At 38.7% G+C, this 15,663-nt stretch overlaps 1 protein-coding gene across 3 annotated transcripts in view; it reads right to left on the bottom strand.

Moving 5' to 3' along the window:
* Positions 1 to 15,663, bottom strand: part of taf1 (TAF1 RNA polymerase II, TATA box binding protein (TBP)-associated factor) — a 169,994-nt gene that overhangs the window by 32,743 nt on the left and 121,588 nt on the right. For all 3 annotated transcript variants that reach the window (XM_063060824.1, XM_063060825.1, XM_063060826.1), the window contains 7 exons: positions 11,526 to 11,701; positions 9,510 to 9,751; positions 8,525 to 8,738; positions 7,007 to 7,172; positions 4,088 to 4,299; positions 1,120 to 1,228; positions 161 to 259 (listed from right to left, as the gene is read on the bottom strand). In XM_063060824.1, the coding sequence (XP_062916894.1) occupies positions 161 to 259; positions 1,120 to 1,228; positions 4,088 to 4,299; positions 7,007 to 7,172; positions 8,525 to 8,738; positions 9,510 to 9,751; positions 11,526 to 11,701 (1,218 nt within the window). The remainder of the gene's footprint in view (positions 1 to 160; positions 260 to 1,119; positions 1,229 to 4,087; positions 4,300 to 7,006; positions 7,173 to 8,524; positions 8,739 to 9,509; positions 9,752 to 11,525; positions 11,702 to 15,663) is intronic.

The raw sequence follows: 15,663 nt of genomic DNA, 5'->3' as shown, positions 1-15,663 counted from the left end.
GTCCACAAGGAACTAGATCAAAGTTCACTGAACTGCCAATATTAGACTTAAACAAATGTAAAAAAACTTTCATGAGATCAGTCTGAAGTGAACGACCTCATATTTCTGTTTGACCTTCCTGCTGCTAAGGTTAAATTAAATAATATCTTGGAAGTCTCACATTTACTAGGTCTCTCATGTCATTGATAATTCCTTCCAGTATGCTCGACAGGGTTACCATTGGGTCTGTTCGTCGTCTGTGAATGGATTTGTGAGGTCTCTTAAAAGGGAAAGTAAAAAGCAAAAATCAGTATTTTTCAATATCAAGAATTCTAAATAAAACCAAGAAAAAAAATCAGATGGTGCCTGAATAATTCTCACCAGTTAATCATATCTTGCAGATCTCATCATCATCACCACTCAAATGATCACTGGACTTAATATTCTTCTCTCCCGCACCTCTCAATGGTCCATCAGACACAAAGCATAATAAATTCACCCTTTGTGTTCACTGTCCTCTCAATCTATTAAAAATTCTGAATTTAAAGTCCGTACCTCATTCATAAACTCTTCAATGGGCTTGTCTGAATTGACTCCAGATATTTCTTTCAACTCTATCTCAGCCAATTTCCTTCATTCACCTGTCATGTATGCTGCTCATTTTATACTTTAGATGACACTTCGGCAATTGAGTATTTTCCTAGATCTTAACCTTAAGCAATCTAAAATTTCAAAATCCCCTTCAAAGTCTATGCTGATAACAAGCTTTTATTCACATTTCCAAATTCTACACATATCTATTCACTGAGGACCACTGTAAGCTTTGAGGTTAACTATGTTAAACCAAAGAAAATGATTTTACTGTAAAGGGAAGCAGATTAAACCAGCGAACCAAATATTTTTTCTGAATGCATTCACAGAAAGCTCCTATTTTGGATAACAATAAATAAAGTGCTAAGAGCAAACCATTAGGAATATTGAAGAAATATAGTTTCATTTCTTGAATTGAAAGTACAGTAATTTTACCTGCTATTCTAAGGCTGTTTTAAATCCCTCAAATAATTCTGTAATTGTTTCAAAATTGGCTCAGACAGCACTAGCTATACTTCAGAAGGCAGTAGAGGTGAAAACAGCACTTACATTTAAGTAATCACAATGGACGGTAGTTCCTACTCGTCTCCGGCGTTTTGGAGGAAGCTGTTGTTTGGGGAATTTGAGGACCAAAGATTTCCTGCGTACTTCATCTGCACTGAATTAGCAAAGAGTAAAATAATATTAAAGAAAGGATAATCTTCTGAAAACAAGATGCAAAATTAATTGTGCCAGTTTAGACCATGTGCAACTGTGAAAGCACAAAATATAAGTTCAAATAATACATGAAGACCATTCAGCCCCTTGTGCCTGGTCCACAATTCAATAAGGTCACAACTGCTTTCACCTACATGCACCACTTTCTGTAGTGACCACTTCTTTGATTTCATGAACATCTACCAACCTCTCCATTATGAATGAACCTAAACTTAAATGACGACTGTTTGAAACACTCTACCAAAGAATGTGAAAAGGCACACAATTTTTCTAATGAAATATTCTGGTGTAATTTTAAAAGATAAGGTAAAGGTTTTAAAAATAATTTTAAATGACTTTAAAAATAAAAAGCAAATATTTAGGAGTCATACAGAATGATCCTCAAAATGCTGGAATCAGAATGTCTGCATTCAAATGACATTAATATAAATAGTTTAAAAAGTAAGCAAAACAATGGCTCTGATCCAAAGCTGTCAACAAATTAATTCATCCAAAGCTAACAACAATTAATCCATTATCCTCACTTTTTTAATGTACAGTATTTCTGTTTTTGCACATTTTTAAATAATCTATTCAATATACATAATTGACTTACTTGTTTAATATTATGTTTTATTTTATTATTTTTTTTCTCTCTCTGCTAGATTATATATTGCATTCAACTTCTGCTGCTAAGTTAGCAAATTTCATGTCACATGCTGGTGACAATAACCCTGCTTCTGATTCTGATCTAGTACGTGCATCCAATGTTTCCTATTTTTATTTAAGTGATTTTTTTTGGCAGCATAATTAACGAACATAATGCTCACGACCATACAAAATAATTCACCTAACCAACCATAAGTACTGGCCTTTGAACATAGTAAAAAATGAGACCACGTGCAGTCTTAAGGAAAGCGATATATGACACTGATACGAGGGTCTCCTAGATCTGGGAGAACTGGACAGAGGAAGTGATCTGGAAAGAAAGGGAGTGAGAAATTTCATTGAGTGAAAGCACTTTCAGAGTACATCTCAAGGATTTAAAGAAGGCCTGTAGTCTTGCATCAAGGGTCCACAAACCTGCCACACACAGTTTTGTTAAATACAGGTGTCCCCTGCTTTTTGAACGTTCGCTTTACGAAACCTCACTGTTACGAAAGACCGACATTAGTTCCGTTTTCACTTTCAGAAGGTGTTTTCACTGTTACGAAAAAAAAGCAGCACGTGATAAAAAATCAGCGCGCCGCGCACCCCGAGCAGCCGCTCTCCCCCAGATTCAGAACTGCATTCTCGCCGGCATTGCTTAAACACTTGTCTTTGAGCAGCCGTTAGTGAGATGAGTTCTATGGTATCGGAAAAGCCTAAAAGAGCTCGTAAGGGTGTTACACTTAGCGTAAAACTAGACATAATTAAGCGTTTCGATCGTGGTGAACGAAGTAAGGACGAAGTGAGTTTGGCTTGTGGAAGCTGACGAAGATGATGTTGAAGAGATTTTGGCATCCTATGATCAAGAACTGATTGATGAAGAGCTGATGCAATTGGAAGAAGAAAGGATAACAATCGAAACCGAATGCAGTAGCGAACTGAACGTGAAGCAACTGCGTGAGATTTTCGCTGCAATGATAAAGTACGACTTTAATTTTGAAAGGGTACGTAGGTTTAGGGGATATTTGCAGGATGGTTTGAGTCCTTACAAAGAACTGTATGATAGAAAAATGCGCGAGGCTCAGCAGTCAAGCAAGCCTTCCACGTCAGCCACAGCAGACGACGAACCTCGACCTTCGACATTGAGGTGGGCAGTCATAGGAGAAGATGAGCTGCCTGCTCTACTGGAAACAGACGACGATGAGATGACACCCCAGTGCCCCACCACCCCAACCTCCAGGCCACGGACAGATATCGATTCGCGGAGAATGCAGCAGTAGCTGGGAGACACACAGCACATCTTTAAGAAAAAAGCCGAAGTAAACATGCTAATTAATTAGGTACCGCCTGACACGTAATTGTCGGCCCAGATCAGAGACGATGCAATCGGAAATCTGCACTGATCTGGGCCAACAATTACATGCTGGGCGGCACCTAATTAATTAGCATGTTTATTTGGGCTTTTTTCTTAAAGATGAGCTGTGTGCCTCCCGGCTACCGCTGTACCCCTGAATGCTTCGTGGCAATGTATCGGTCGGCAGCCTGGAGGGTGGGGGGCCACTGCACCACCCCAACCTGTGACGACTCAGTCTAACACACCATCATCAGTGTGCTCGGCGCTGTTCTAATTCTGGTAAGTGATGCTACACTGTACATACATTATTTCTACTTTATATAGGCTATGTATTTTTACGTGTCATTTGGTATGATTTGGCAGCTTCATAGCTTAAAGGTTACTGGAGAGAGTGTTCTTGCCAACAGCGCTTGCGTGAGATTTTCTGCCGACGGCGCTTGTGTGAGATTTTCGCTACGGAGAACAGTGCAGTAAGGATTATGGAAAAGTATTTCTACTTTATATAGGCTGTGTATTTATCATATCATTCCTGCTTTTACTATATGTTACTGTTATTTTAAGTTTTATGTGTTATTTGGCATGATTTGGTAGGCTATTTTTGGGTCTGCAAACGCTCACAAAATTTTCCCATATAAATAAATGGCAATTGCTTCTTCGCTTTACAACATTTCGGCTTACGAACTGTTTCATAGGAATGCTCTACCTTGGGATGGCGGGGGGAAACCTGTACTTAATTTTGTTTGTAAATACTGACTTGAAGGTTTGATCTACATAGAATTCATCTCTTGCTTTCATGTTAAATCACAACTTCTTACTTACCTCTCAATGAGTTGCTTGCCAAGAACGATTTTAGTTCCTTCTACTTTGATAAGTTCCTCATTATCATTTGGTATAACAGTCTTTTCAAGCTCCTCCTCTTGTTCTTCAGTCATAGCAACAGGGTTACTTGGAGGAGCATTTGTTTGGTAATATAAAGGACAAAACTTATTGGTTCTCATGTGTCCAATGGCACCACAAGCACCACATTTTAACTATTGGAAAGTAAGAGAAATAAAAGAGACTTGAGTTTCCTACTGAGTTTCCAACTGTGAATATTTTTTTAAAGTTCAAAAACGTTCAAGTTCAAAGTAAATTTATTATCAAAGCATATATATGACATCATATACAACCCTGAGATTCATTTTCTTGCAGGCATTCACAGTAAATACAAGAAACACAATAGAGCCAATGAAAGACTGCACTTAACAGGATGGACAAACAACCAACGTACAAAAACAACAAATTGTGCAAACACACAAATAAATAGTAATAATAATAATAATAAATAAGCAACAAATAGAGAACATGAGATGAAGAGATCTTGAAAATGGGTTCATAGGTAATGGGAACTATTCAGTGTTGGGGTGAGTGAAGCTGAGTGAAGTTATCTCTTCTGATTCAAGAGCCTGATGGTTGAGGGGTAATAACTGTTCCTGAACCTGGTGGTGTAGAACCTGGGGCTCCTGTACCTTCTTCCTACATAAATAACACTTTAGTTCCAGAAGTTATTTTTAAACTAGCTCCAATCATAGTTCTTCTATCTTTCAAGTACACATCAGATATATGTGCATACAAAAGGGAGAGGTTATTTTTTAATATTCTCCGCAAAATACACGTGCTCTGAAGACCATACCCAGAATGCAATTCCATCCCATCCTACTGACAGTGCAACCTGGGACAATCAACAGGGAACCAGATCCTGGCAAGTGATTAAAGGAAGGGTTGTGTGCAATTTACAGGGAAATCTGCAGGAACTGGTCTTCTCATTTTCTGTTCTTTTCTCTCCTAGTAGCAGATTTTGCTGGTTTAAGAGAAACTATCCACGTGGGCTAGGCAAGATAACTGTAGCACATCCTGCATTTATTCATTTGTTTTCAGTATCTGGGCATCACCTACAACCCCAGCATTTACTGATCTTCCCTGACTGTCCTTAAGAAGGTGTCTTGGATCTTCCATAGAATCGGAAGGATGTGGGAACTATAGAAAGGGTGCAGAGGAGATTTACAAGGATGTTGCCTGGATTGGGGAGCTTGCCTTATGAGAATAGGTTGAGTGAACTCGGCCTTTTCTCCTTAGAGTGACGGAGGATGAGAGGTGACATGATAGAGGTGTATAAAATGATGAGAGGCATTGATCATGTGGATAGTCAGAAGCTTTTTCCCATGGCTGAAATGGAGCTTAGAAAACTGGAGGGTTATGGGTAACTCTAGGTAATTTCTAAAGTAAGTACATGTTCAGCATAGCATCATGAGCCAAAGGGCCTGTATTCTGCTGTAGGTTTTCTATGTTTCTATCTAATGAAAGGTCTTCAGCTTGAAATGTTATATGCTTCTCTTTTTACTGAGCTGCTGAGCACTTAAGTCTGTTTCTCTTTCTTTTGACTTGCTGAGCAATTCAACATGGTCTGCTTATGTTTTAGATTCCCAGTAATGAAGTTTCTTTTTTCATAATTGACAATACATTCCCATAGACAAGATAAATCCAGCAACATTAAAGAACACAATGGGCTGTGCCCTTGCTGGGAACCTGTAGGTTGTGGTATTCTAATAATATGTGTTGCTTTTGTCCTTCTTGGTGGTAGATGTTACAGATTTCGCAGGTGTAGCTGGAATTTCCTGCACGTGTAACTGTAGTACATTTGCAGGTTATGTGCAAAGTTAGAAAGAATTAATGTTTGGATTGGTTGATGGGGTGTCAATCAAGAAAGTGCTTTGTCCTAGATGGTGTTGAACTGATTCAGTAAGTGAAATGTACTCCAGCATGCTCTTAGCACCTTGTAAATGGTGGAAACCCTTGGGGATATTTGGGGTTGAGTTATTCTCAACAGGATATCCTGCTAGTGCAGCCATTTTTATGAAGCTGATTCAACCGACTTTAAGGTCAGTGGTGACTCCCGGAATGCAGATGTGAGATTTAACCACAGTAATGATCTTGGGTGGATGGACTCTTTCATTGGAAAATGACACCACATGGCACTTAGTAGCCTTTGTCTGGGTTTTTCTGCAGGTACAAACTGCTTCAACTGCTAAAAACTGGTGAACAAAATTGAAAACTCTGCAATAATCATTAAGAATCCCCACTTCTGACATTATGAAGGAAGAAAGTTCTTGATGAAATAGCTGAGAATGGTTCAGTCTAAGTGCAACTCTTGTACTTGTGTCTTATGGCTAAGGATTATTTATCGCCAACAACCATCACCATTTGCTTAAAGCTCTTCAACTTTACACTGGCACATATATGCTTGACCCTGCCACCTTAAAGATAGACATATTCTTGGAGATACTCCCCTCATTAGCTGTTTCACAAACCACCACCACCTGGCTTCATTGTTACAAACTGTGGTTGAATAGTTCTGTTGCAGTTGACGGTCCACTGCACCTCAAGAATGCCCACATTTAAGCTGCCAGATTTTTTTCTAAGTCTATCTCATTTAACATTTTTGGAAACTCATACAATATCACGTCCTGAAATCTAAAACAAGATTTAGTCTGTATAAGGTTCACTCCAACCAATGCAACAATAGGCAGGTACAGATGGCACAGGTCAATGGCAAGGATAATCAATAGGTTTATCCCCTGATGTTGCCTTGCTCACACCATGCCTAGATTTAGCCAGCTTGGTTAATACTGATGATGCCAAGCCACTCTTCGATCTTGGATGATGAAGTCCCCACTCAGAGTTTATTCTTAAATTAATTACCTTAAGGTCAGGCCTTTCTTTGACTTTTTTGGGTTTCTTTTCTGGCGGTCCTTTTAATTTCTCCTTTTCCTGATTTCTTTTGAGTCTCCTAAGTTGTTCCTGAATCCTGCGTCGTTCTCTTCTCATTTCCTCACGATGTTGTTCATCAAACAGTGCAAATTTGCGGCTAAGAGAAATAAGCACAAAATTGTAAAAAAAAAGCGCAAAAAGAATGAATAATTTTTCCAAACAACAGGAATTCTGCAGATGCTGGAAATTCAAGCAACACACATCAAAGTTGCTGGTGAACGCAGCAGGCCAGGCAGCATCTCTAGGAAGAGGTGCAGTCGACGTTTCAGGCCGAGACCCTTCATCAGGACTAACTCTTCCTTCAGTTAGTCCTGACGAAGGGTCTCGGCCTGAAACATCGACTGCACCTCTTCCTACAGATGCTGCCTGGCCTGTTGCGTTCACCAGCAACTTTGATGTGTGTTGCAATAATTTTTCCATCCATTTTCAATGTTTTCTACTCTTCATCCATTGCCTTCTTAGACCACAGTAAGATGAATCCAAGCCACACTGCACTCCATTCCAATAAAAGAATGCATTCACATTTTTGTTTGAATTGCCTCATGTGAACATAGGATTTTACAGCACAGGAAAACGCCCTTCAGCCTGTGACATCTCTGCCAAACTTAGCAAATTAAATACCTCCCTTCTGCTTGCACTCAGATCCATATTCCTCCTTTCTTTCATATTCATGTGTCTCTCTCATTCTAAGTGTTAAGCCAGATGGTAAACTGGAGAACACAAAGGATATCTTTTCTTTATGAACAGATAAATCTATCTGTATAGAATTCGATCTGACATTTATTTGCCCAATGGCAGATTCTACCTCATCCTTCAAAGTAGCTTCATAAATATGAAAACCTGAACATTTCTACAACTAGTTTTTCTACTAACAATTGATATTTCATCTCAAGGCACTTTACAGTTGGGCAAAACCTGATTATCAAAAGGGGCAGCAATGAGGTACAGATCAGTAACTGGAGTGGATTTGAAGTAATGCTTTACAAGTGAGAGGTAGAAGGTTAACAAAAAGAAAGTAAAAAATGAAACCTCAATTACAAAGCACAATTCAGAATGTTAAGCCATCCCAAACATTTACAGCTAATGAAGCAATTTGAAAGTAAAACAGAAAATTACCAAAAAATGTATTTTTCTTGCAACCTGGGTGAAGGAAATAATTGGCCAGGACACTTTTGTATCTATCAAGAGAATCTCAGTTTATCATCTCCTTCCATAGATTATATTTCGATAAACTGATTTTGAACACCCCAATTGTCCTTTAATTTACTCTTTGCTACAAACCTATCCAAAGAATTATTTTTGCTTCTGATTATTTCCACTGCAAAATGAAAATCAAATATCATATAGCCTCAAATATTACGTAACTTCATGCACAATAATGACGTACAACTAAGATGCAGTTCAAGCTGAAGAGAAATAATTGCAATAATAAAATAAAATTCAACTCACATGAAGTCTTCATCTTTTGTGGTCCTTATTCTAACATATGCATCGATTACAGCAGCTTTCCTGACAGTCTCACATCTTACGTACTCCTTCCCATCTTCATCACGGAATGTACGATAGATCTTCAGTCGTCGTCCTGTAGCTGAGGAGTTAAGACTGGTAACAGAGGCTGTGTCATCATCTTTATGAAACACCCCTGGGGTTGGAGTGCTGCATGCTAAAAGACAAAAAAAAAGATTTGGATAAATGTCAGGTTGTTTAATGTTACAAAATAATATTATATTTAATCCAAAGATAAAAGAATAGACAGTAGATCTGAGTGGATTATTAGATTTTGCATTGAACTCCGATCCTCTTCCTCCGATCCAAACTCAGCAAGATGAAAGTCAACTTACTCTGATGCTACTTAAAAAAATTTGGCTGTTTTAAATTAGTTCCTCCTTAGACTGGCCCTTAAACTGAGCCAATTATGGCACCGAAATACAGTTTCAAAATGCAAACTACAGAGTAATTGAGAATGGTCATCTAAATTGAAAAATATCTGAATGGACAAAATCGCCAGAATAAAATAGAAAATAAAATTATTCTCCAACATGAGGGACCAAAATTTATAAAATTTACTGTGCACACCAAAAATGGATACAATTTTGCTCATCTCTTGTTTTTTGAAAAACACTCAAAATTTCAGTCTATATTTTTCAAAATATGATTGTTTATAATATTGAGTGTTTTTCAAAAAACAAGACAACTATTTAGGTTCAATTAACATTTGCGCCGTGAACCCCCTCAAAGCTTAACACGCCATACTAGTTTTTATTATCTATCCTCACATACTGCCACTGCGTAATTTCCTTCTTCAGTCCCACTCTGCCTTTAGTTCCTCTTATTCCAGCAGTCATTCACACGTAACAGAAGCTAAATGGTACCAATCAGTCAGAACAATCAGTAAAACATTGCTTCTTCCGCAACAATATCAAATGTCACTCACAAGAGCCTTTCCTGTCTTTCTTGTCTTTTTTATCACGGTCTTTGTCATTTCCCATTTCTTCTCCCATCAACATCCTTTGCAGTTCCTTACGTTCCTGTTCCTCACGCTCACGAGAAAGTTGCGAGCTTGTTTTCTTATTCTGTAACATGTTTTCAATATTTTTTCCCATTTCCTCAAAATCACTGTCTTCTGCTGAGCTACTGTCCGTGTCTGTCGAGAGAACCTCAGTTGAAGACAGGACCCTAAAAATTAACAAAAGAATTGAGTATTCTGAATTGTACTTGTCAATTGTGTAAAAACAAATCTGCTGAATCCATTAATAGAACTGTAAAACAATGTAACCTTCTACTAACTTTGAAGTCAGCTCAGTGGTTGTACTGAGAAACTGGAGGTCAGTCCAAATCCTTTGTTTGACATGAGCATGAAGATGCAGCGTAATAATGTTGGCACCTGAATTGAGTAGTTATTTTGGAATCAAACAAATATATGGAACTCTGGTGATCTTTTTGGTGCACAAGTGGAGACAGAGTACTGGCATCATTTGAGTAACTGTTACAGTAAATGTAACCACTACATTGCATTAAATACAGTCTTAAAGTCAGAGGGAGTTACAACACAATAACAACTCCATCCACATCAACTACCCATTTACATGAATCTTACATTAATTCTACTTTTTAATGACATACTTTTCAACCATTAGAAAATGTACAAAATGTATGATTCACTTTAATACTCAAAGTTGTCAGATAGGAACATGTTTCAAGTTTGAAAAAAGGGAGTAATCCAACAGGTTAAAAACAATAATCTTTCAGTAATAATCACCAAGACCTCAGCCTTAGCGGATCTTTGGAAGACAAGGTTCTGTCAACAGCATCGAATTTTAGATATAAAATGCAGCTAGCAGCACTTGGAAAAAGTATGTACATAATTCCATGTTGAGATTTGAAATGCTCATCAATGGACATCTTTCGCATAGCATCTAAAGTAGTATTGGAAAAAACGGAATTACATTTGACTGAGAACTAAAATATTGTAGAATAGTCTTCTGATCATTTTGCAAATTTGTGCTGGAAAATAAAATGTGGTTCTTAAAATTATGTTATTGCAAACTACTTTGGTGCAATTTGAAGTTCAAAGACAGAATAAGGCTTCCAGATGGTTAAACCAATGCTTGTGTTTTAATTTTAAGATACAAGTGAACCCATCTTTGGCAGAAAAACTGTAAATCCAAAGTCACAATCATCAATATGTGAAATATGATTACTAACAAGTAGAATACGAGTTAGAACAAGTAGTAATAACAATTGTCATTAATCACAAAGAAAACATAACATTGCCATCTGAAAAGATACAACTCACAAAGGACCGGATGACTATTGCAATGCAAATGATGCATGTGAACTCAATTTCAACGTTTAAGAGCAGTTTGGATAGGTACATGGATGGCAGGGGTATGCAGGACTGTGGTCTGGATGCAGATCGATGGGACTAGGCAGTTTTAAATGGTTCAGCATGGACTAGATGGACTGAAGGACCTGTTTCTATGTTGTACTTTTCTATGACTCTATTCAGTCTAAGGGACAAGTTATATACTGACAACTTCATCAGAAAAAAAAACAGCGGTTGCTTTATCTGAATTATTTCTGCTCCTATGTCTTAATTTATTAATTTCCTTAACTTGAGCAATGTGCATTTTAGTTCCATGGCTAAATTCTCAACTGATCAGTGTTAGTTAATTGATAAAGATCAACTGGTATAGGACATTTAGCACTGGCAACAATAACTTAGCAATATTTTTGATAAAAATAAATGAACATTTTAATATATTATTGAACTAATTTCAATTCAATCATATTTCCTCTATAGAAGGCTTCAAAACAGTGAAACTTAGAATGGGAATTAAGCTTCTTTAAAATTTGAGTCTTCAAACAATATAAACACCAATTCTAACATGAGCCTATATTTGATGGAAGTTAACACTGAAGATATAAAATAGTAAGAATTATTTCTTACTTGTTCTGAAGATCAAAAATGCGTTGACACTCCTCCTTGTATCGCTCCTGATGTTCAGCCACTGAAAAACGTGATCCACGGGCAAATTTGCTCATGGGGGTATCCCCTGACCTGGCTTGTTCTGTTGACATTGTACGCACAACATCAATGACCTCCCATCGAGAAAGCTTTTTAATCTGTCCAGAAAAATAAAAGCATCAGTTGTAATCAAAAGTTTCAGATTTGTATAATTGTTGCATAAAATGATACTATTTTTTATTTCACACAGAAGATATAATTCCAACAAATCAAGTTTATTAATGATTTCTGTAAGTTTCTAAAGATCCTTGTCACTCTTTGCTCCAAAGCAGTCCAGTAAGAGACTTCTCTTCTCCTCACCTATCACCTCCCCCAGTGCCCCTCCTCCTTCCCTTTCTCCAATGTTCCACTCTTCTCTCCTATCCAATTCCACGTTTAGCTCATCTGTGGTGATTCACTCCTAGATGAATTAAATGCCTTTCATGTATGGTTTAAAAGGGAGAATAAAACTACAGCTGTGCAAATCCATGCAGCATCTGGTGACCCAGTAATCTGTCTCAGAGGCTGATCTCAGCACATCTTTCATGAGGTATCAGGACCTGATGGTGTACCTGGTAGGGCACTGAAAGCCTGTGCCAACCAACTGATGAGAGTGTTCAAGGACATCTTTAATCTTTCCCTGCTGCAAATGGAGGGTCCCACTTGCTTCTAAAGGGAAACAATCATATCAGTGCCCAAGAAGAGCAGGGTGATCTTACTTAACGATAATCACCCAGTTGCACTCACATCTAATGTGATGAAGTGCTTTAAGAGGTTAGTCATGGCCAGAATCAATTCCTGCCTAAGCAAGGCCCCAGACCTGCTACAATTTGCCTATCGTCACAATAGTTCTACAACAGATGCAATCTCACTGGCTTTAGGCTCAGGCTTGGATCATCTAGACTAATCAACAAACTCCAAAACCTGGGCCACTGAGCTCATTCTGCAACTGGATCCTTGACTTCCACATCAGGAGACTACAGTATGTGGATCAGAAGTAACATTTCCTCCACACTGACAATCAACACTGGCATACCTCAAGGATGCGTGCTTATCCCACCTCTCTACTCTCTCTACACCCTTGACTATGTAGCTAGGCACAGCTCAATTGCCAGCTATAAATTCGCCAATGATACAACTATTGTTAGCTGAATTTCTAACAGTGGTGAGGAGGCATACAGGAGTGACATATACAGTGGTGCTGTAGAGTTTGTGAATCCTGTCCAATTTCCTTTATTTCTGCATAAACACGACCTAAAATGTGATCATATCTTCACATAAACCCTAAAACCAGATAAAGAGAATATAATTAAATAAATAACACAAAATATATCACACATCATCATTTATTTATTTATTGAGAAAAATGACCCAATTTCATGTATTTGCTGGAAAATGTATGCGAACCTCTGGGGTGATGCCTTCTACAAAAGCTATTTGGGGTCAGGTGTTGCAATCAATGAGATGAGATTGGAGATGTGGGTTGTAGAGGTGCCCTACCCTATAAAAAAGACACACACAGTCAGGTTACTAAGATGCATGAAGCTAGAAAAGGTTACAAAAGCATTTTTAAAGACCTGAGTGTTCATCAGTCCACAGTAAGAGAAACTGTCTACAAATAAAGGAAACTCAGTATTGTTGCTACTCTCCCTGGGAGTGGGCATCCTACAAAGATCACACCAGGAGCACAACATGCAATGCAAGAGGAGGTGAGAAAGAATCCAGGGTAATAGCAAAAGACCTACAGAAATCTCTAGAACTTGCTAAAGTGTCTGACCTCTGTCCACTATAAGAAATACAAGAATGGTGTTCATGGAAGGACACAATGGAGGAAACTACTGCTTTCAAAACAAAACATTGCTGTATGTCTCAAGTTTGCAAAAGACCAGCTGGATGTTCTACAACAATTCTGGGACAATGTTCTGTGGACAGATGAGACAAAAGTTGAACATTTTGGCATAAATGCACATTGCTATGTTTGAAGGAAAAAGGGCACTGCACACCAACACCAAAACCTCATCCCAACTCTGAAGCATGATTCAAGGAACATCATGGTTTGGGGCTGCTTTGCTGCCTCAGGATAGTCATAGTCATACTTTATTGATCCCAGGGGAAATTGCTATTCGTTATAGTTGCACCATAAATAATTAAATAGTAATAAAACCATAAATAATTAAATAGTATTCTGTAAATTATGTCAGGAAATGTCCAGGACCAGCCTATTGGCTCAGGGTGTCTGACCCTCCAAGGGAGGAGTTGTAAAGTTTGACGGCCACAGGCAGGAATGACTTCCTATGACGCTCTGTGTTGCATCTCGGTGGAATGAGTCTCTGGCTGAATGTACTCCTGTGCCCAACCAGTACATTATGTATTGGATGGGAGACATTGTCCAAGATGGCATGCAACTTGGACAGCATCCTCTTTTCAGACACCACCGTCAGAGAGTCCAGTTCCATCCCCACAACATCACTGGCCTTACCAATGAGTTTGTTGATTCTGTTGGTGCCTGCTACCCTCAGCCTGCTGCCCAAGAACACAACAGCAAACATGATTGCACTGGCCACCACAGACTCGTAGAACATCCTCAGCATCGTCCGACAGATGTTAAAGGACCTCAGTCTCCTCAGGAAATAGAGACAGCTCTGATCCTTCTTGTAGACAGCCTCGGTGTTCTTTGACCAGTCCAGTTTATTGTCAATTCATATCCCCAGGTATTTGTAATCCTCCACCATGTCCACACTGACCCCCTGGATGGAAACAGGGGTCACCGATGCCTTAGCTCTCCTCAGGTCTACCACCAGCTCCTTAGTCTTTTTCACATTATGCTGCAAATAATTCTGCTCACACCATGTGACAAAGTTTCCTACCGTAGCCCCGTACTCAGCCTCATCTCCCTTGCTGATGCATCCAACTATGGCAGAGTCATCCTAAAACTTCTGAAGATGACAAGACTCTGTGCAGTAGTTGAAGTCCGAGGTGTAAATGGTGAAGAGAAAGGGAGACAAGACAGTCCCCTGTGGAGCCCCAGTGCTGCTGATCACTCTGTCGGACACACAGTGTTGCAAGCACACGTACTGTGGTCTGCCAGTCAGGTAATCAAGAATCCATGATACCAGGGAAGCATCCACCTGCATCGCTGTCAGCTTCTCCCCCAGCAGAGCAAGGCGGATGGTGTTGAATGCACTGGAGAAGTCAAAAAACATGACTCTCACAGTGCTCGCTGGCTTGTCCAGGTGGGCGTAGACACAGTTCAGCAGGTAGACGATGGCATCCTCAACTCCTAGTCGGGGCTGGTAGGCGAACTGGAGGGGATCTAAGTGTGGCCTAACCATAGGCCGGAGCAGCTCCAGAACAAGTCTCTGGATACCTTGCAATTGTTGAGGGGACAATGAATTCAAAATTGTATCAAGGTATTTTTCAGGAAAATGTCAGGGTAGCAGTCCATTACCGGAAGTTTAATAGAAGTTGGATAATGCAACAAGACAATAATCCGAAACATAAGAATAAATCAACAACAGAATGGTTTAAAAAGGAGAAAATTTGTGTTTTGGAATGACAAGAGTCAAAGTGTTGTCCTTAATCCTATAGAAATGTTGTGGAAGGACCAAGGAAGCACACCAACATCCCAGAGTTGAAGCAGTTTTGAAAGGAGCAATGGCCTAAATTCCTCCAAGCAGATGTGCAGGACTGGTCAATAGTTATCGGAAATGTTTGGTTGAAGTCACTGCTCTACAAGGTGGTCACACCAGTTACTGAAAGCAAAGGTTCACGTACTTCTTTTAACAAATACATGTATTACTGGATCATTTTTCTCAATAAATAAATGAACAAGAATAACGTTCTTGTGTTATTTCTTTAATTGGGTTCTCTTTACCTAGTTTTAGGACTTACGTGATGATCTCATCACATTTTAGGTCATATATATATATATATATATATATATATATATATATATATATACCACTCAACCAGCTGATCTACAGTGACGCTAGAAAGTTTGTGAGCCCTGTAGAATTTCCTCTATTTCTGTATATATATATTTCTGTATATATATATATATATATATATACACACACACAGA

The sequence above is a fragment of the Mobula hypostoma genome, chromosome 10 (genome assembly GCF_963921235.1).
Source record: "Mobula hypostoma chromosome 10, sMobHyp1.1, whole genome shotgun sequence".
NCBI lineage: Eukaryota > Metazoa > Chordata > Chondrichthyes > Myliobatiformes > Myliobatidae > Mobula > Mobula hypostoma.
Note: the sequence above shows the minus strand (reverse complement) of the source record. Positions and strands in the feature narration are given on the sequence as shown.